General features: G+C 41.8%; 1 protein-coding gene across 2 annotated transcripts in view; it reads left to right on the forward strand.

Annotated features, from left to right (window-relative positions):
* The window catches only part of rasgrf2b (Ras protein-specific guanine nucleotide-releasing factor 2b), a 230,526-nt gene that overhangs the window by 11,486 nt on the left and 196,408 nt on the right, over positions 1–22,632 (forward strand). For both annotated transcript variants that reach the window (XM_072582334.1, XM_072582343.1), the window contains exon 2: positions 19,407–19,513. In XM_072582334.1, the coding sequence (XP_072438435.1) occupies positions 19,407–19,513 (107 nt within the window). The remainder of the gene's footprint in view (positions 1–19,406; positions 19,514–22,632) is intronic.

The following is a 22,632-nucleotide window of genomic DNA, read 5'->3' on the forward strand; positions in this document are numbered from 1 at the left end:
CTTTGAGTAGCAGTTTAAAAATTAATGACTTTGGTATGAAGCTGGAGAAACATAAAGGCCAAGTCAACTGTAGGATTAATTAGAATTTCTTTTCTAAATGGTTTAAAGTGAGCTGTGTGTCTCTTTATGACTCTTGGATATCTTCAAGGTGGTTTTTGTTATCAACATTCCTAAAAAAAATCAATCCTTAGAATAGCACTGTAGAATTTAAAGACCTGTTCATTGGATTATTCCTGTAACATCACCATGAAACTGCGCCACATTTTAGTTTGAGTGAAGAATAGCGCTGAGGATGGACACACCATAACATTGTTCCTCATCTCTAAATGAATGGGGTGACCCTTATAGTTAAGATCTCTGGTTCTAGATTCTCCCACAAGAGAAACCTCCTTTAGGTATGAATCCAGTCAAATCCCCTCAGGATCTTATGTTTCAATTAAATCACCCCTAGCCTTTCCTCATAGCCAAATCCATTCATTCCAGATATTAGTCTAGTAGAGCTTCTCTGAACTGCCTTTAGTGCATTTACATTAGGTATGGTGACTGGTACTGTTCGCCATTGTTCCAGATTTTGTCTCGCCAATACCCTGTCTACTCCAGGTTTAAACTCCTTTCTCTTACACTCAATTACCCTCAAAGAAAACTATTAGCTTTCCTGATTACTTGCTGTATCTGCATACTAACCTTCTGTGATACATACATTAGGACACCAGGATCTCTTTGCATTTTAGAGCTCTACAACCTCTAACCATTTAGATCGTTGTCATTCTTTTACTCTTTCTGCCAACATCATAATTTCACATTTTCTCATCGTATACTTCACTTGCCAGATCTTTACCAACTCACTTAACCTATCTATGTCTCTTCATAGGTTCCTTATGTCCTGTTTGCATCTGCTTTACCTACCAATCATTATGCCACTAGTAAATGTAGCTACCATTCCTTAAGTCCTTTAATTCCAAATTAATTGTATAAACTGCAAAGAGTTGAGGCAACAGCACTGACTTCCTTGGCACGATATCACTTGTGACATTCTGCCAGCCTGAAAAGACCCATTATTTCTATTCCCTGATTATTATTCAGCTCACTTCTATCCTTGCTCATATGTTACCTCAACACTGTGCTAATCTTTGCTAATCTCCCATGCTAATCTTTGATGTGGCGCATTGTTTTCTGGGAAAATATGTATGATACATCCACTGGTTCCCGTTTACTGACAGTGCAAGTTACTACTTCAAAGAACTACCAAAAATTAGTTAAACAATGTCTTTTTGACAAAACCATGGTGGCTGTGCCTAATCATAACAGAACACTGGATAATAATAATAACTTCTAACAATTAATGTCTTTAATAATAGCTCTAACATTTTCCCTATGATAGAATCTTAATCTAGCTGGCCTGTAGTTTCTTGTTTACTACCTCCCTCCTTTTTTTTTGAGTTACAGTAGCTTTTAACCAATTGAAAGGAACCTTTCCGAAATCTGCATTTTGGAAAGTTAAATCTAATAGGACAACTATTTCACTGAACTTTGAATTTCATCCTAGAGTCTTCACCTAGGATGCATGAGATACATACATGTCCCTACTTGCAATGTGATTTGGCAGAAGCATTCAAGTCCTAGGTGTCCCTGAGCATACCAAAGTGAAGTGTTGAATGGGTGAACTGGTTATGTTTTTGACCAAGAGCAGCAAAATATGCTGAGGCTGTTGGTTTGCTGATGCTGACTTGCAAAGATGAAGGGATGATGAGGATGGTGACTGTAGAGACTACAGGGACTTTATTGTGAAGAAGCAGTTGGTTGATGGCCTGGATAAACACAGTGAGCTGCGGTTACCTGTGACTCACTCTGACCTACATCTTGGGAAAAGAGAGGCAATTGGAAGTGGCATACAAAATAGTGAGTTGGGGTTTTTACTGTGATACAAGCACATGGGAATAAGTTTGCCACTCAATGATAAGATTCTGAAACTGTCATTTAAGGCTTTTGAGGAGAAATTTGCAAAAATGTTATTTGATATACCGGTTGGAATGTGTGAGCTCTTGAACAATCTTGACAAGATGGACATGGAAAGGATTTTTCTATCTGTGGGTCAGTGCAGAATTTGAAAAGGTGTAAAAGCAACAGTAGGTCATTCATCCCATTGAATCAACTCTGCTGTTCAATGAGATCATGGTTGATCTGATAATCCTCAACAGGGCGGCACGGTGGCTCAGTGGTTAGCGCTGCTACCTCAGCACCAGGGTCCCAGGTGTGATTCTAACCTTGGGCGACTGTCTGTGTGGAGTTTGCACATTTACCCCTTGTCTGCTTGGGTTCCCTCCCACAGTCCAAAGATGTGCAAGTCAGGTGAGTTGGCTATGCTAAATTGCCCATCGTGTTAGGTACGTTTGTCAGAGGGAAATGGGTCTGGGTGGGTTGCTCTTCGGAGGGTCCAGTGTAGACTGGTTGGGCCGAAGGGCCTGTTTCCACACTGTAAGGAATCTAATCTAATCACTTTCGTACCTTATTCCCACAGCCTTTGATTCCAATATTTTATTAGTAATCACTCTATATTATCCTTGAATATTTGTAATAATCCTGCCTATAGTGTTCTGTGGTAGAATTCCACAGATTTACTACCCTCTGAGAGAAGAAGTTCTTCCTCATCTCGGTCTTAAATGCGTGATTCCTTATTCTGGGATTATGCCTACTGGTTTTGACTCTCCCCAAGAGGAAGCAACCTCTCAGCATCTATCCTGTCAAATCACTTAAGCATCAATAAGTTTGTTTCTCTAGAGGACACTATCTTAAAATTAGGGGTCATCCTTTCCTACTGAGATGAGTAATCTTTTCTCTCAATGTTGTGCAACTTTGGAGCTCTCTACTTGAAGAGGTGGGGTCATTTTAATATTTTTCAGACCAAGATGGGTAGATCCTTGTTGTGGAGCGAAAATTGAGGGTCATTACAGTTGAATGGGAATGTGGATTTGAAACACAAACAAGTCAGTCCTGATCTTGTTGAATGAAGGGGCTGGATGGTTTACTTCTGCTCTTATTTCATACATTAAAATGTTTATCAAGAGTCTGATGTTTTAAAATTCAAAATTTTCCCACCATTTCTTACTGTCATATAATATGAAGGAGAGGAAACTTTCAATTGCTATTTCTGTTTATTCTACAAGAAACGTCAGCATTAATAGATCAGATCAGATATAGCCTTGAATTTCTGGGAGTTAGAAAGTCCTCCTGTTAACTTGTAGTTCAAATGAACAAATTTGAGCAGTAAATTTCTACATTGTCATGCCATTTATATTATTTGTTTTGATTTATTTGGCAATTTAAAAATTTTTTAGCTTGTAAATCTTTTTTGAATTATTGGAAGCAGGCAGGGGCTCTAATTAATGTTCGAACAGTTCATGCAGTGCAGTTATTTAAAGACAGGAGTCAGAAAATCATAGATTGCTTGGATGCTGCTGTGAGAATGCCCAGAACTGAATGTCCTGCTGACATTCGCATGTGGATAATGAATACTTTGGAAAGACAGTGCAGAGCAACCAGTGTTGAAGGGATTATAATGCAACAGGTTTAATGCCTTTGGAAGAAAAATTCTAAATAAAGTTCACAAATTAATAATTTTCTTAGTTTAAGCTATTTGTGAGGAAAGTTTGAAAATATGCTCACTAAAATTACAGGACATTGCACATAATGTCTTGCATAACAGATTAAATTAATTTAGTAAGCATGACCTGGTGTATCTAATCAGTTCTTAGAAGCACATAATAATGGAACTTGAATCTCCTTAGTAGTTGACCCAGATTAAAGATTCAATCTTATTCTATTTCCGCACAATAGAGTTCATTTTAGTGTTTTAAAATTTTATCAAACAATAAAGCATGCATAAGATGTATTTGGAAATAAATGATGAGATATTACTTAAAAATATCAAAGTAGGTTTCTCAGCACCAAAGAATCTGACATTAGGTTAAAACTGCAATTGCTTAAATTGAAACCAATTTCTTTTTAACTTTGTGAATCCTGAAACTCAATTTACAGCATTATTTATTGTGTAGAACTCAGAGTTTGGATGTCATGTGAGGGGATGGCAAAGCTAGTGATATTTTACATTAGATAATGGAAAGTGTACACCAATGTTTTTTGGTGTAACTGCGTGACAGAAAAATCGTTTCTCTAAATTCCAAAACCAAGGTGTCTTCTTGCACAATCTGCAGTGAAATCATTTAAAATTTGCATTTTTCAATTCACTTGCTGGGATTGAGCCTAATAAGAGGCCATTTTGATATCTCAGGCACCACATTGAAGAACATCAGGGAAAACCAAATCCAGCAGTAGATTTTGTTCAGGCTTCTGTTATCAAAGTCTGCCTGTTTTTAGTGTCATGACAGTGGCTGTAATCTTTACTTTTTTTTTCTTTCTGCTCCTCCTCTGTCTTTTTTTGTTATCCTTTTCTTTCAGGTTAAGAATTTGTAGAGCAAAAGTGGATCAAGCTTGCTGTTTTGTCAGACTCTATACTCTAAATGAGATATTCCATCCAAATTTGAGAATGTGGTGCTGGAAAAGCACAGCAGGTCAGGCAGCATCTGAGGAGCAGGAGGGCATGAGCCTGGCATCCAAATTGTCCAGTGTGTTGTTTGATAACTGGTTAACCTGAGAATATTGATAATCAGATTAAATCCATGGTGAGAAGCAGAAATTCATCTTGAAAGGTAGCCTTTAATAGGTGACAATGGACTTTATATATTACACTGTTAGTGTTATTGAAGACGCTATATCAGACAGGGAATATAACAATGCCACACAACATTTCTATCACAGTGTGTCCAATGCTCTTATCTCAAGTCTGGGGACTACTTTCCTTTGATACAATGGAATATTGTGATTACAATTTTGCAGTGTAATAAGTCCATATATTTCACAACATGTTTGTATTATTTAATGAATTATAGTGAGTCTTCAATCATTAGTGGGTACCCATTGCCCTTCATCCTGTCATACAGGCTGTTCTCTGGCACCAATAAGCTAAATTTATTTCTAAACTGGCACATAGACAGGATCACAATATTAAGTGTTGATGTGAAAACATTGAATTTCTGTGCAGTCAAAAAAAAGGAAGACAATACAATCCGACAAGATGACCACATTCTCTCTCATGAGCGAACCCTAAGTTCTTAGCTAGCAGAGGGTAATAACTTAAGATGGTACAGAATCTTGCGTCCTTTCTTATAATTGCATGTGAATGGTATAACATGTCTGGCTTCACTTTGTCATGCACCTCCCTCAACTTTGCTCACTATCCCTATCAGCCACGATCAGTTAATTTGCAAAATCTAGTGTAAGATCTTGAAATCATAGAAACTGGTGTGGATTATTCACACAACGTAAGAGAACTATTGGATGAACCTTCACGGAAATTATTACAAAGAAAGAACAATTAATTAGATTAAAAAAGCCTTTTTCAAATGAAAAACACTTAAGGATTGTTCTTTCAATATCTTGCATCACTTTCTTAAATTATGACTTTTGTTGTAAAATATGAAGAAAAATGTTATACATTTCAACAGATTGTTTTGTTTCAATTTGCTAGCAATAATGGTGAGGCATTTACAATTCATTCTGTTTCAAAGCCCTCTATTTAATGTTCTAGAATGTTATTCTAAATCAGGGACAAACCAGCAACAGGGATAAATAGTATTGTTCTAGTATAGATTCTTCAGTTCTTCATTCAGGGTCAAGCTAGACTTCCAGATTGTATGAAATGGTAAAGCTACAGAATCAATATACGGGTTCCAACCTTTTGAGCAGAATATTTCTGGGATCATTGCAGCACAGTATACCTCAGATGTTCATCTACATATTCATTAAACTCTATGCCTAAGTATTTTCCCCAAATATTTTCTCAGTTTCATCAACTAAAATAATTTTTGAATATATTATTGGATGAAATATTAAACTGACAATTTTTCTCTTTAACTGAATGTATTTCCAACAGCATCATTTGCACTCTGCAAAGTCTCTAGATTGAAGGCCTTTAGAGAGTCTCATTTCTCCCTTATCTGTTCATTCAGAATTCTGTAGGAGGGTAATGATCTCACGGCTGATCTGGAACTGTACTTTAAGCAGCTGAAAGAAATTGTGTAGACCTACAATAAAGAATGGATGTTTGTTCATCAGATCGTGGTGTTGTCCAGATATAATAAGGAGATATTGTTGGCTATGTGTAAAAGTCCCATGGCAGGGCATGTAGGAATACAGAAAACGCAAGGATTGATAAATAAGAATTTTTACTGGTCAAGATTTCATAAGGATGCCTTGTGGTTCTGTAGGACATGCCAGGTAATGGTAAAACCTTAATATACAATCAAACTGGCACCTTTCATACCTATAGTTGGTTCTTCCCAAACTATTAGTCAAATGTTAGTAAACTGTGTAGGACCATTACTGAAAATAAGTGGGGCGTCAGTTTATACCTAAAATTATGGGTACCAACTCCATTTCCAGAAGCCTTTCCTTCGAAGAAAATTGCAGCTTAAATAGTGGTGGAAAAAATTGAATCAATTTTCTTACTCATTAGAAACTATGTATGGAAAGGCAGTTAGTCAAACCAAGATTCCAATTTTATGTCTAACATTTTTTAGTACGTCATTTGTGGGATGTGAGCATCACTGGCTGGATAACATCAAAAACTCAGTTTTAAAAAGCCATCATCTGACTCTTCAAGGCCATGATTAAAACATGGTCATAAATGTTCTCAGGACTGGGACAAAAGTTTGGCTTTTCTGTTATTTGCTACCAGAGATACCAAATAATCTGGATTTAGTCCAACTGAATTAATCTATGGTTGAGAGTTAAAAGGTCCATTAGAGTTAATCAGAGAAAAGTTTTAATATTGAAAGATGGATCCCAATACTGGCTTATATGACTGACTGTTTTCAGGAGCCACAACTGCTTCATCAATGACCTTCACACTATTGTAAGGTGAGAAGTGGAGATGTTTGATGATTCGGCATCCTCTGTGAAGACTTCGATATTGAAGCAGTCTGTGTCCACCTGCTGCCACTCCTGATGAAGGGCTTGTGGTCGAAACATCGATTCTCCTGCTCCTCGGCTGCTGCCTGACCTGCTGTGCTCTTCCAGTGCCACACTTTTGACTCAGACCTGGTGATATCCAGGCTTGGGCTGAAAAGTTCATGCTGCACCAGACAATGACCAACTCCAAAAAGAGAGTCTAACGATTGCCCCTTGATAGTCAATGGCACTACTGTTGCTGAATCCCCAGCTATCAACATTCTCAGGATTGCCATGTACCAGAAACTCACCTGGACTTGTCCTATAAATACTGTGGCTTCAAGAGTTGATTAGAACCTAGGAATCCTTGAGTAAATATTTCTCCTGACTTCCCAGAGCCTGCCGACCATGAAAAGTGTGATGGAATACTCTCCATTTGCCTGGACAGGTGTTGCTTCAACAACACTCAAAGCCTAATATTATCCAGCATAAAGCAACCCACTTGATTGGCACTACATCCATAAGCATCTGCTCCACCTCTCCAGGCCCCCACTACCAATGCTCAGTGTCAGCAGTGTGTACTTCTACAAGATGCAATGCAGAAATTCACCAAAGATCCTTAGCAAACTTGCAAACCCACAACCGATACCATCTAGAAGGATAAGGGCAATAGATGCAAGTATCCTTCTAAGCCACTCGCCATCAAGGCTTGGAAACATATCACTGTTCTTTCAGTGTTAATGGATCAAAATCCTGGAATTCTATCCCTAACAGTACTGTGGACGTGCCTACATCAAACAGATGGCAGCAGTTCAAGAAAGCAGCTCACCACCAACTTCACAATAAGTGGTGTCAGTGAAACTCACATCCCGTGCATGAATCGCTTAAATAAGAGTATGTAAAATAGCAGAAGAACATTTTAAAAACTTCACAGAGAAAGATTAAAGCATTTCTGTCATATGCTGGAACCAGAAAATTTTAAATGGGAGATAAAATCTTACTTTATTTGCCATTTCAAGATGATCTCTGAAAGCATGATTCACTGGTATGAAATACTGAGGAATCATACATGAATCAGAAGATGATTTGTAGGTACAGCAAGTGATTAGGAAGGCCAATGGAATGTTGTCTGTTGTAAATGGTCACTAGTCTTTGGAATGCCCTTCCCAGAGAGTGGTATAAGAGTCATTGAATCCTTTTTAAGGTAGGTTTTATAGATTAGATTAGACTTAGTGTGGAAACAGGCCCTTCGGCCCAACAAGTCCACACCGCCCCGCCGAAGCGTAACCCACCCATACCCCTACATCTACATTTACCCCATACCTAACACTATGGGCAATTTAGCATGGCCAATTCACCTGGCCTGCACATCTTTGGACTGTGGGAGGAAACCGGAGCACCCGGAGGAAACCCACGCAGACACGGGGAGAACGTGCAAACTCCACACAGTCAGTCGCCTGAGGCGGGAATTGAACCCGGGTCTCAGGCGCTGTGAGGCAGCAGTGCTAACCACTGTGCCACTGTGCCGCCCTTGACTATGTCAAAGGGCATTAATGATAGGTAGGAAGCTGTGTTGAGGCTGTAATCGCTTATTAAATAGTGCAACAGGCTCAAAGTGGCCGAATGGCCTAATACTCCTAACAATCCATTTGTGAAAGTGTGGGAGAAAAGGCTTTCTTCCCATGAGATCTGCCCTTATAGTGACAATAGTTTTGGTCAGAGAATTGGTGTGGTTAACCTGTTACTCCACAAAGAACAGAAGTAAGCCAGTGTTAGGAGAATGGAGGGTGTACCTAGTAGCATGTCATCAGAAGCTACGGACAAGAAGAAACAAGTACACAAAGGGATCTGAAGATGATATAGAACATATTACATTCAATATTTTGCCCTGAGGGACCTTGTTAAGCCCAGTAAGGACAGGGGTAATAGGGATGCAGGCCTGTAGTGCAAACACAATCCTCAGAAATTTTAGCTTCTAGTGGGTGGAAAGATTGGCAAGGAGGATGTTAGAACATAGAACATAGAACATAGAACAATACAGCACAGAACAGGCCCTTCGGCCCACGATGTTGTGCCGAACTTCTATCCTAGATTAAGCACCCATCCATGTACCTATCCAAATGCCGCTTAAAGGTCGCCAATGAATCTGACTCTACCACTCCCTCGGGCAGCGCATTCCATGCCCCCACCACTCTCTGGGTAAAGAACCCACCCCTGACATCTCCCCTATACCTTCCACCCTTCACCTTAAATTTATGTCCCCTTGTAACACTCTGTTGTACCCGGGGAAAAAGTTTCTGACTGTCTACTCTATCTATTCCTCTGATCATCTTATAAACCTCGATCAAGTCACCCCTCATCCTTCGCCGTTCCAACGAGAAAAGGCCGAGAACTCTCAACCTATCCTCGTACGACCTACTCTCCATTCCAGGCAACATCCTGGTAAATCTTCTCTGCACCCTCTCCAAAGCTTCCACATCTTTCCTAAAGTGAGGCGACCAGAACTGCACACAGTACTCCAAATGTGGCCTAACCAAAGTCCTGTACAGCTGCAACATCACCTCACGACTCTTGAATTCAATCCCTCTGCTAATGAACGATAATACTCCATAGGCCTTCTTACAAACTCTATCCACCTGAGTGGCAACCTTCAAAGATCTATGTACATAGACCCCAAGATCCCTCTGTTCCTCCACCTGACCAAGAACCCTACCATTAACCCTGTATTCCGCATTCTTATTTGTTCTTCCAAAATGAAATGTTGTTGAAATTCACTCTCAATAATAAAGATATGGATTATAATTTTGGCAGCGGAGGAGTTGGAGGTGGGCAGTGTTGAGGATCTGAAAATAAAGTCTTTGTGACTGATTAGATTTAGGAAAAAGGGGGGAAGTAGAGTTTGGGATGATAAAACTGTTACAAGCTTGACTTTTTGTTGATTTTAAAGAGCTAGGAGCTAGAACTAAACTAGAGACACTCACTAACAGTTTGAGAAGAGAAAACGGCCAAGACTTTAAGAAGCTTATTCTGTATCCCTTACTTGAATGTTCATGTGTTTGTATACTTCCTGAATGTTTCTTTGTGGCTTTTACCATGAAGATAGATAAAGTATTCAAAATGCCTCTTTCTGCACCTCTGCACTTCATTTGAAATGTCATCTGGATTGATTGGTAGTATAGTGGCTGGAAGTTTTTTATATCTTCTACTACTGTTCTAGCTTTAGACAAGTTGAGTTACTGGGCAAACATATGCAGTAGCAAATGCTGTACAATGTGGCTTTGTGAAATTAAATACGACGGTGGATGAAACAGGCACTATTATTTACATGGAGAAAGTGAGGACTGCAGATGCTGGAGATCAGAGCTGAAAATGTGTTGCTGGAAAAGTGCAGCAGGTCAGGCAGCATCCAAGGAGCAGGAGAATCGACGTTTCGGGCATCAGCCCTTCTTCAGGAATGAGGAAAGTGTGTCCAGCAGGCTAAGATAAAAGGTAGGGAGGAGGGATTTGGGGGAGGGGTGTTGGAAATGCGATAGGTGGAAGGAGGTCAAGGTGAGGGTGATAGGCCGGAGTGGGGTGGGGGCGGAGAGGTCAGGAAGAAGATTGCAGGTTAGGAAGGCGGTGCTGAGTTCGAGGGATTTGACTGAGACAAGGTGGGGGGAGGGGAAATGAGGAAACTGGAGAAATCTGAGTTCATCCCTTGTGGTTGGAGGGTTCCTAAGTGGAAGATGAGGCGCTCTTCCTCTAACCGTCGTGTTGCCATGGTCTGGCGATGGAGGAGTCCAAGGACCTGCATGTCCTTGGAGTGGGAGGGGGAATTGAAGTGTTGAGCTACGGGGTGGTTGGGTTGGTTGGTCCGGGTGGCCCAGAGGTGTTCTCTGAAACGTTCCGCAAGTAGGCGGCCTGTCTCCCCAATATAGAGGAAGCCATATCGGGTGCAGCGGATGCAATAGATGATGTGTGTGGAGGTGCAGGTGAATTTGTGGCGGATATGGAAGTGTCCCTTGGGGCCTTGGACGGAAGTAAGGGGGGAGGTGTGGGTGCAGGTTTTGCATTTCTTGCGGTTGCAGGGGAAGGTGCCGGGAGTGGAGGTTGGGTTGGTAGGGGGTGTGGACCTGACGGAGTCACTGAGGGAGTGGTCTTTTCGGAACGCTGATAGGGGAGGGAAGGGAAATATCTCCCTGGTGGTGGGGTCCGTTTGGAGGTGGCGGAAATGATGGCGGATGATACGCTGTACATGGAGGTTGGTGGGGTGGTAGGTGAGGACCAGTGGAGTTCTGTCCTGGTGGTGATTGGAGGGGCAAGGCTCCAGGGCGGAGGAGTAGGAAGTGGAAGAGATGCGGTGGAGGGCATCGTCCACCACATCTGGGGTGGGGGGGATATTGCGGTCCTTGAAGAAGGAGGCCATCTGGGTTGTACGGTTTTGGAACTGATCCTCCTGGGATCAGATGCGGCGGAGACGAAGGAATTGGGAATATGGGATGGCGTTTTTACAGGGGGCAGGGTGGGAGGAGGTGTAGTCTAGGTAGCTGTGGGAGTCGGTCGGTTTATAGTAAATGTCATTGTTGATTCGGTCGCCAGAGATAGAAATGGAAAGGTCTAGGAAGGGGAGGGAGGAGTCTGAGACGGTCGGGGCGGAAGGTGTTGGTAAAGTGGATGAACTGTTCAACCACCTCGTGGGAGCAAACACCTCTAGGACACCCGGACCAACCAACCCAACCACCCCGTAGCTCAACACTTCAACTCCCCCTCCCACTCCAACAAGGACATGCAGGTCCTTGGACTCCTCCATCGCCAGACCATAGCAACACGACGGTTGGAGGAAGAGTGCCTCATCTTCAGCCTAGGAACCCTCCAACCACAAGGGATGAACTCAGATTTCTCCAGTTTCCTCATTTCCCCTCCCCCCACCTTGTCTCAGTCAAATCCCTCGAACTCAGCACCGCCTTCTTAACCTGCAATCTTCTTCCTGACCTCTCCGTCCCCACCCCGCTCCGGCCTATCACCCTCACCTTGACCTCCTTCCACCTATCGCATTTCCAACACCCCTCCCCCAAGTCCCTCCTCTCTACCTTTTATCTTAACCTGCTGGATACACTTTCCTCATTCCTGAAGAAGGGCTTATGCCCGAAACGTCGATTCTCCTGTTCCTTGGATGCTGCCTGACCGCTTTTCCAGCAACACATTTTCAATTATTATTTACATGGTGATCTACTGAGAAGTGTGGATGCATAAAGAAATCTGAGGGGTCTTGCTGAGCAGTCAATGAAAGTAGACAGCCAGAAGCAGAAAGCAGTTAGGAAGGCAAATGGTATATTTGCTCTCATTCCAAGGGGAATTTGTGTCTTGAAGTAGGGATACGTTACTGCAGTTATACTGGGCCTTGATGAGACCACATCTGGAGTTTAGTTTCCCTAATGAAGAAAGGATATACCTGCAATAGGAGTACAATGGAGGTTCACCAAGCTGGTATGGGGGATGGCAGGACAGTTCTATGGGGAGAGATTGGTTTGAATGGGCAGAAATCCAGTGGAGTTTAGAAGAGTGAGAGTGGATCTGACTGAAATATATAACTTTCTAACAGGGCTGGACTAGATGCAGGGAGGATATATTCCCTGGAGATTGATTTCCAGCATCTGTAGTTCTAAGTGGATAAAGAGTAGAGCTGGCGAAAGCGCAGCAGGTCAAGTAGCATCAGAGGAGGCGGGGACGTGACTATTCAGGTCGGAGCCTTTCATTAGGACGTTTTCCCTGGCTGCAAAGTTTTGAACCAGGGAACACTGTCTCAGGATAAAGGATCAAGCATTTAGGACTGAGATGAGGAAAAATGTATTCACTCAGAGGATAGTGAATCTGTGGAATTCTCTATCACCAAAGACTGTGAAGCCAAATCACTGAATAAATTCAAGACTATGATAGTTACATTTTTGCCTTTTTAAAGGCCCAGGGAGCATAGGGAGAAAGCAGGCAGGAATGTGACTTTGAGAACAAGGATCAGCTATGACCATATTGAATGGTAGATCAGGCTCAAACCTTGAATGGCCTACTTCTGCTGATTTCAAAACACAATAATTTAGAAAGTATTTTTAGCTGAGAAGCAGAATCGATTAGGATGATATTTACCCTTCATTGAAATCATATTTGAGAACGTAGGACTGGATTTTCCGAGGAGTAGCAGTCATACACGGATTGCCACTCTGTTCCTTATTTTTAGGTAAAGGAAAAGCTTTGCATCTCTGATAGGCGATTCTGATCAGTGCTCCTTCAGAAACACCGAGCTGTACCATACATCTGACAGGCCAGTTGTTGACGGAGGAAGAAGGTCTTTGATTACAGGAGAATACAGATGGATTGGTCAGATGGGCAGATCAGTGGCTGATGAAATTTAACCCTGACTTTGGAGGAAGTAACAAGGCAAGGGAGTGCTTAATGAATGATAGGACACTAGGAAAGTCAGAGGAACAAAGTGATCTGGGGCTGCTTATTCACAATCACTGGAGGTGGCAGGACAGGCTAATAGTGAAGTTAAGAAAGCACATAGGCCACGTGTATTTGCCAGTTATGATGTAGATTAGAAAAACAGGGAGGTTCTGTTGGAGCTTTAAAGAATTTTGGTTTGGCCACAGCTGGAGTACGGAGTGCAGTTCTGGGCAGCACACATTAGGAGGGGATGCTGAAGAGATTCACCAGGACGTTGCCTGGGATGGAGCTGGGATGAAGAAATGCTGGATAAGCTCAGCTTGTTTCCTTTAGGGCAATGAATGCTGAGAGAGGAACTGACAGAGGAACATTAGTTTGAGGGGGATGAATAGGATGGACGGAAAGCAACTGGTCTCTGTAACTGAAAAGTCAATAATCAAGCACTTTTTTCCTCAAGTCCTCTCTAAACCTTATCTTCTACCTTTAAAAAAACTTATTTCATCTGAAGGGTGGTGAGTGTCTGGAATGCACTGCCTCTCAACCTTTGAATGCTGTGAAAGAATACTTGGGTATGCACTTTACATGTCTTCATAGACAAGATTTTGGGGCTAGTGCTGGAAAGTGGGACCTAGTGCAGGTTCAGTGTAGTTTTGGTGGTATTGACTTGATGGGCTAAAGGGTCTCTTCTGTAATGTATGATTCTACATTTAGTATATTGTCATCTTTTTGTGGAAAGGTGAGAATGGAGTGTATACCTTCAAGAGCTATGTTCATGACTTTCATTGTGTCATTTCAAGTGAACTGAGGATATAATGGTATTTGATTACATCTTAACTCCGCTTATTTGAAATATGACATGATACTGGAAGCATGCTGACCGTGCTCCTTTATGTATCATAATAGTTTAATGTTAGTCCATTGTGTCTGTGAGATGCAATGATTGTGTATGATAGTTTGCTGTGCGAAGTGTGTGCTAAATTCTTCAATGCCATGATAACCACTTCGAGTTTCTGGTGGTACATGGAATAACATAAGCATTGCGTCATCAGGTAAACTAGTCAGCTGGGGGCAAGACTCAAATCCCTACTGTGTGTTAGAAGTGTTGTGAGCCAACATTCCCTGTAAGCTGCATGGCTGCATACATGGTGATTATTCACAGCATTAACTTCCAGTTCTGGAAGTCACTGCCACACTCTAGCCTCAGAGACCCATGCAGCTAGAAAGAAAATTTAGACAGAATGCTATTCTAAACTATAGTAGAAAGTGAGGATGGCAGATGCTGGACAGTCAGAGTTGAGGTGTGTGGCGCTTGAAAAGCACAGCAGGTCAGGCAGCATCCAAGGAGCAGGAGAGATGACATTTCAGGCATAAGCACTTCATCGGGAAGGTTGCTGAGCGATAAATAGCGGGGTGGAGTTTGGGAGGGGAAGGTAGCTGGGAAGGTGATAGGTGGAGGTGATTATGATAGGTTGGTTGGATGGGTGGAGCAGGTAGGTGGGAAGGAAGATGGACAGGTCAAGAGGGTGGTGCCAAGTTGGAGGTGGGATCTGGGATGAGTTGGGGAGAGGGGAGATTTGGAAACTGGTGACGTTGCTGTTGATGTCATGCGTCCCAGAATTATTTCCTGAAATGCTCAGTGAGTGGTGTCCTGCCTCTCTGATGTAGAGGAGACCACATCGAGAGCAATGGACGAGTAGATGAGGTGAGTGGATGTGCAGAAAGATCTCTGCCGGATCTGAAAAGATTGTTTGGGGCCTTGGATGGAGGTGAGGGGGGTGATGTGGGCGCAGGTTTTTCGGCAAGGGAAGGCGCTGGGTGTGGAGAGTAGTTTGAGGGGCGTGGACCTAACAAGGGAGTCATGGAAGGAATTTGGTCTCTGTAGAAGTGGGGAGGGAAATATTTCTCTAGTGGTGGGGTCTGATTGTAGGTGGTGGAAATGGCAACAGATAATACACTGTATTTGGAGATTAGTGGGCTGGAAGGCGAGGACCGGGAGTTCTATCCTTGTTGCGGTTGGAGGGGTAGGGTGGAAGTGTGAGAAGTGGGGGAAATGTGGTCAATAATGTCCTCCACCAAATGGGAGGGGAAATTGTGGTTGTTGAAATAGGAGGCCATCTGGGAAGTCTAGAATTGCTCCTCCTGGGAGCAGATACAGTGGAGGCGGAGGAATTGGAATGTCTATGTTCTGTCTGTTGCTAGAGACAGAGCTGGAGAGGTCCTGGAAGGGCACAGAGGTATCAAAGGTGATGCAGGTGAATGTAAGATTAGGGTAGAAGGTGTTAGTGAAGTTGATGAACTGCTCAACCTCCTTGTGGGAGCACAAGGTGGTTCCGATATAGTCATCAGTGTAACGGAAGAAAAGGTGGGGGATGGTGCCAGTGTAACTGTGAAAGCTGAACTGTTCCACATATCCTACGAAGAGGCAGGCATATGCTGGGGTCCGTACAGGTGCCCATGGCTGCCCATTTGATCTGAAGGAAGTGGGAGGATTTGAAGGAGAAGTTGTTGAGGGTGAGGACCAGTCCTGCCAATCGACTGGTTGGGTCAGCGAGAGAGGAAGAAATGGAGGGCCTTTGCCTCCAAGTGGATGGACAAATATAGGGACTGGATGTCCGTGGTCAAGATTAGGCATTGGTGACTGGGGAAACAAAAGTCATGGAGAAGATGGAAGGCGTTGGTGGTGTCCCGAATGTATGTGGGGAGTTCCTGGACCAAGGGGAACAGCATAGTTTTGAGACATGAGGAGATACGTTCAGTGGGGCAGGAGCAGACAGACGACAGATCAACTGGAGCAGTCAGGTTTGTAGATTTTGGGTAAGAGGTAGATTTATAGTGAATGGATAGATTATAGATGGTAGTTTTTCCAAATCCTTACCCATAGTGATGGATTTGGACATCCATGTGTGCACTGCTGGCAGAGTAGATATTTTACTAGAGGCCATAATTAGGAAAATCTGTTTCCATTATTACATCTCAATCTGTATCCATTCAATTAAACTTTTTGTTTGGGGGAGGCATTGTTCTTGTGGTATTATGGCTAGACTATTAATCCAGAGACCCAGGTTCAAATCAAACTATGGCAGGTGGTAAAGTTTGAATTAAGAGTCTATTGATCATGAATCCCTTGTCAATTGTCAGAAAAACCTACTTGGTTCACTAATGTTCTTTAGGGAAGGAAACTGCTATGCTTGCATGGTCTGGCCGATGTATGACTCTGGGCCCACAGCAATGTAGTTGACACTTAACTGTCCTCTGGGTAATTAGGGGTGGGCAATAAATACTGGCCTAGCAAGCGATAGCCACCTTCTGTGAACAAATTTTTAAAGTCATTCTGCATATGTGGCACAGAAGTCATTCATCATTCAAATAATTACAGTATTTAAATCAATTTGTTTGATTTGGTTCTTCAAACCGAAAAATAAAATGGACAACTGAGGATCGAAGGATAGCAGAAAGGAAAGTGGTATATCAATTGTGAGTGAAACATTTTGATCGTATGCTATTTTTTGAATTTTGCTGTTGTACATCTGATCATCAAATATCGCATCACTTTGGCCGTCAAAGATACTTTAAGGTGGGATTGTGCATTATGTGACTTGACAGGATTCTGTGATGGGAAAATGCTTGTTAAAATCTACATAAAGTTCACAATAAAATGCTTATTTATTTTCCATGCTTTTAAATCTGTAGCATAGCATTCCTGCTGTCAAAATGGAAGGTTTGAAACTTTTGAGAGTAAAGTGGAGAATTCCTGCTTTTTTAGCAGTTTCTCTAGATGAATCTTGTGTGGCTCTAACAAATGATTCTGTTCTCCTAATGGCTTTACTGAATGAATCCCATTCTTAGTAGCTCTATAAGGTCATTCCTTTGCCACATATCCCTGGATAATTCCCATGGCATGCAATTTTATTAACAGTCCCCATTACAACACAGGTTTTCTTTCTGGTTTGGCCTCATTGTATGCAGTTCAGGAACTGCTTTCTGCATTTCCCATGGTTTAAGAATGGAACTGCCTGTCTTATCTGCAGTCTCAATAGTCTCCTAAATTTCTTTGTGCATTTTGTTTACTTAGACTTGCAGTAGCTAACAGGTGAAGTTTAAGACAGTACTAAATGAAAGGGAGAAGCTCATAATGTGCAAGGATGTGGTTTTGAGATTCCAGGTTATGTACAGTTTGACATCCAGAGCAATAGCAGGGATTCCAGGTGAACTGGCCAGTCTCCCACTGACCCTTGATCTCTGCCTTCAAGCTGCTAGCTGGAAGAAGCCAACACTTTGCTTACAAGAGGCTCAGCTCACTGTAGAAAATATTATTGGACACCTAACCTCTGAGAAGCTGTAAAAACATATGAACTGATTTTTCATAGCACTGATTTACCAAAACCTGTAAGTTATAACCTATCTACTCACCTGTTCTTTTCAATTTACATTATTTTTATAAATGGAGTGGCATAGCATGTGCTCAGTTCGGAGAGACTTGTTCATAATCACTGCCTTGGATTTCAGTTTAAAAGATTTTTCAGTCGATTTATTTCCAAAAGTTAAATCTGAGATTCAGGGACAGGGGAAACCCCCCTTTGGCTTATCACAGCGAGTGACTGAGTTAAAAGGCAAGGGAGTAAATTAGGTTATACCTGACTATCTTAGGCTTATGATAGCAAAAGTAATCATAATTTAAATTCATCTTTATTCCCACTTTGTCCCTGACCTTGTAAATGTGGATCTCTTGGAGGCAGAGACAGAAGAAAATTATGATCGGGAATAAGCAAATGACAGTTATCACAAATTAATACTTGTACTTTTACCTCCAAGATAAATATCTTGACGAAGCGTTCAAAGTTATGAGAATGTTGAAATGGGAACTGAGACATACAGATTGAAACAACCTGCTACTTAAAGTCTTTGTTATTTTCTCTCATAAAATGAATGAGTACTTCCAGTTTAGTTCTAGTCTTGAGTTGTTTGTTCTTGATTCTGAAGTCAAACTTGGTCTATTTTTATCAATCAATAACATTAAGAGAGAAGGGGAAAAAGTGGCTTTAATGTGGAGGACTTGTAGGCCAATGGGGTCTGCAGGGGATGGTGGAGAGAGGGGCTGGTGTGGGAGTTTGGCTCCATCTTGGCCATTTTTGGAGTTGGTAGCGTCACCCAAAAGAAGCAGGAAGCTAATGAATGACAATTAAAATCTGGTTGAGGGTTATTGCCTGAGGCCAACTAAGAAATTTCAGTCAAATTGTGGTCCTCCTGAGACACTGGGCCCCTGGTTAGCTGCCTGGTGGTAGAGCAGGAGGACAGAACTCCAGACCATGAGGTCTTCCAGTGCACAATGGTGCCCTGGCACTTGAAGACATTTTAAAATTTAAGAATTTTTAAATGTTGCTGATTGCATGCTCTCTCATTGGAAAGCCAAATTTCTGCATTTTCAGCAGTCCACCAATTTGGAGAGCCTATACAGTGCCCTTAAGTGGACAGTGAGCCCACCCTCTGGCTATGACTTGGCTTTTCTATGGATAATTAATGCCAGGGAACATGCCAGACAGGGTTACAATCTCCATTTAAACATGATGTTGAAGTCCCAAACCAAAGTACGTGTTTTAGGTTGCTATCAGCCTTGATCACATTGCAGAGGAAGCAGGCTTGAGGGACCTACTCTAGATCCTGAATTGTTATTGTTATTGAACCATTCAATCAAATGGGGAATGCACATGACGTAGGGAAGCCACTTATTGTGACTTCAGATGCATCTCGCATTTGCTACCTTCTATGACAGGACCCATCTCTATTGTCCCAAATACTGATGGAGCTGGATGTTTTCAGCATTTAATTAGCTGTAGATTTGCTTTTTGTTAATAAGTGGCTTTGAAATTTACATTTGCACAATTTTGGTGAAATCTGACTGCCATCAAATTACGACTTGTTCTAATATTTCAGGGCACCATCAAAAGTTGGTGTGATTAATGTTACTGTGTTCTATTTTTTTGCAGCATTACTTTACCATAAATTTTGGACATGAGGGACATAAACCATTGGAGCTCCGGATTGAGGAAGAGGCTGACTGTGAGACATGGGTGGATGCTATTCAGCAGGCCAGGTACAGCTGCTTACGTTCTGTATAATTCTGTCCATCACCTGCCCAGAGGATGACACCAACTTTACATTTAACAACACGATATTTAAAAGAAAATGTCTTGAGCACAGTATTTTACAGGCAGGAGACTAGGAATGAATTGATAAAGGAAAAATTTGAGAAAGCAAAATTGCAGAGGAAATCACAGTGGGAGAAGGGGGCAGTAGATAATGACTGAACATTGCTCAGAAAGTTTGGATTAGTGGAAATCTATAAAGAGCGGAGCATGAATGTTGGAAAACATTTTAAAATAAAATCATGGTTCAGATTTGGCAAACGTTGAGGCAGAATGAATGGTGTAAATTGATAATGATTTCTTCTCAATTGTCTTGATTGCTTTTGCTTCAGTCTGAAGGGATCAGGACTGAAAGTGATAAGAAGGTACTGAACTGGACGATCAGTCATAATTATATTGAATAGTGGAGCATGCTTGAAGCGTTGAATAGCCTACTCCTATTTTCTTTACTTTTATGTGACAGAACTTGGTAGTGAAATGTGTAGAAGTGTTACATAATTTTGAGTGATTCAGAATCACTCAAAATTTGGGCAGCACGGTGGCACAGTGGTTAGCACTGCTGCCTCACAGCGCCAGAGACCTGAGTTCAATTCCCACCTCAGGCGACTGTCTGTGTGGAGTTTGCACGTTCTCCCCAAGTCTGCGTGGGTTTCCTCCGGGTGCTCCGGTTTCCTCCCACAGTCCAAAGATGTGCAGGTCAGGTGAATTGGCCAATCTAAATTGCCTGTAGTGTTAGGTAAGGGGTAAATGTAGGGGTATGGGTGGGTTGCGCTTCAGCAGGGCGGTGTGGACTTGTTGGGCCGAAGGGCCTGTTTCCACACTGTAAGTAATCTAATCTAATCTAAGAATGAGTATTGTTGTGTGGAACATGTTCTATAGTGATTTTGCTGGTCAAAATAGAAGTATAATATCTCTTTGAAATACGTAGATAAAGGTTTAATTTTTCAAAAGAACATTGAAGCATTTTACAATGTATACCACATTCTTGGGGCAAACTGAAGTGTTTTAAAACCAGTCAATTAATTTTGAAATGCGGTCACTAGGCAATTGCAAGGTGCCACATGTTGTAAGTTAATAAATGGTTGGATAATTTAATTTGTTTGGTATTATCTGAAGGAGAAATATTGGCCAGAAGAACAGGAGGCTGCCTCAATCTGCTCTAAATAGTTTCATCATACCTCTGTTTTTGTGCTTATTTATTTTCTTCAGATTAATTTAATATGTTTCTTTAGTTTCACTAACCCCAACTTTCATTTTACTGTGTAATTAAAGTGAGATTATAATGCAGTGCAGTAAAATATTGTTTACATAAGCCTTTCACAAATAAAACTTGATCTAAAGAAAAGACAATCTGTCTCCTGCCTTTCTATAAATGTGGAAATCAGTAAATATAAATCAGTAACAAAATCTCGCTTGCAATATTCGTTCCCTAACACAATTTAAAAAGTCCCATTTTTGATCTAGCAAACAGACTTGAGATACTTTTAATTCCTGGTTATCTTAAAATTAGATGAGGGTATTTCCCTGCACTTGGGGATCATCGTCATCAATGGTCCCTCATCGATAAGATGACTCTCTTCCACTCTCATGATGAGTCATAGGTAGCTGTACAGACCGATGTAGTTACCGCAGGCTCTGTTACACTTGGGGCAGGTGGTGGTGACGTGAAGGAATTGGTGGGGAGTTGGAGGGCAGTGCGCTGCTTTCGCTGTTTTCGCCTGGCTTCCATTTTTTTTCCCCAACGACCAGTGTCAAGATGCTTGATACCTTCCCAGATGCTGCTCCTCCACTTTGGACTCCACTTGGGGATACCCAGCTATTTTCAGTACAGTATCCAACAATTCAACCTGAGCTGTATTTGAAGTGTCAATGCTCCTCTTAAAGTGGGATCCCCCTGGAGGTTAACATGGAAAAGGTCAATTTGAAGTGAAAGGTCTAGCTCGTGGGAGGCAGATCCCAAAGAACCAAATGCACCATGCATACAGCATGCCTGCTGAGACTGACTGACAGCATAAACCATTGGATCTAAATTCAATGCAAACAGAACTCCTGACTTTGCAAAATGTAGCAAGGGTAGGTAGAATTCTCCAGCTCTCCATCTTTTTCAACAGCATGTGGCAACAGTGCTTTCTCTCCTGCTTCAGCATGCTCAACAACTCCATCTCATACGTCACAAGATTTTGAGTTTGAGTGCATCTTTGAGAATCCATATTTAGGGTTGTGTACTTAACGCATGTATAATGAGGCAAAAGTGAGGACTGCAGTTGCTGGAAACCACAGTCTAGATTAAAGTGGTGCTGAAAAAGCACAGCAGGTCAGGCAGCATCTGAGGAGCAGGAAAATTGACTTTTCAGGCAAAAGCCCTGAGCCAACCAGAAGGTCGGCTGAAACTATATAGGTTTTTTTAAGTACATTTACTGAGGTTATAAGTACAAGCACTGATATACGATTTACTGAGTGATTGTTCGCAGAGGGTAAAACTTTTGCTTAGTTGGAACATGTAATCCACCAGGCCAAACAGTTGAGCCAGAGGGTGTCTTGGGATCCAGGCTGAGATGACTGTCTGGTTCTTTAATCATTTGCCTCTCAACATTTGTTTTTACAGTAGCCCAGTATTTGCATTCTGCATCGGAGGGTCCAATACATTCCATACACCCACTCAACCAGCCCATTTCAGCTGGTGTGCCCCGACAGTGACAGATGTCCCAAAATGCCATTGTAGTACAGAGCCTCACCAATAGAGCTCAAATGAAAGGGACCTCTCTGATTTCGCAAACATCGGAAAGATCCATGGCAGAGGTCTAGCTGTGGGGCAGTTCACTTTGAAATGCATTATTTTGTGGCTACCAGTCTTAACAGCAGTAAATTTACTGCTAGCTAAACTAATGAAAATTGCAGCTCGAACGAACAAAGCAGAATCTATATTTACAGCCAATGAAAAGTCACATGGGATCTGAAGCATCCTTGCCAGACAATCTGTACAGGAAAATCAGAACTTTATTACTTTGCATTGAATATTAGTAAATCTTGTCAGCCTGTGCAAATAAGTATTTTCAATCTCCAGTAA

This window comes from Chiloscyllium punctatum, chromosome 2 (genome assembly GCF_047496795.1).
Source record: "Chiloscyllium punctatum isolate Juve2018m chromosome 2, sChiPun1.3, whole genome shotgun sequence".
Lineage (NCBI taxonomy): Eukaryota > Metazoa > Chordata > Chondrichthyes > Orectolobiformes > Hemiscylliidae > Chiloscyllium > Chiloscyllium punctatum.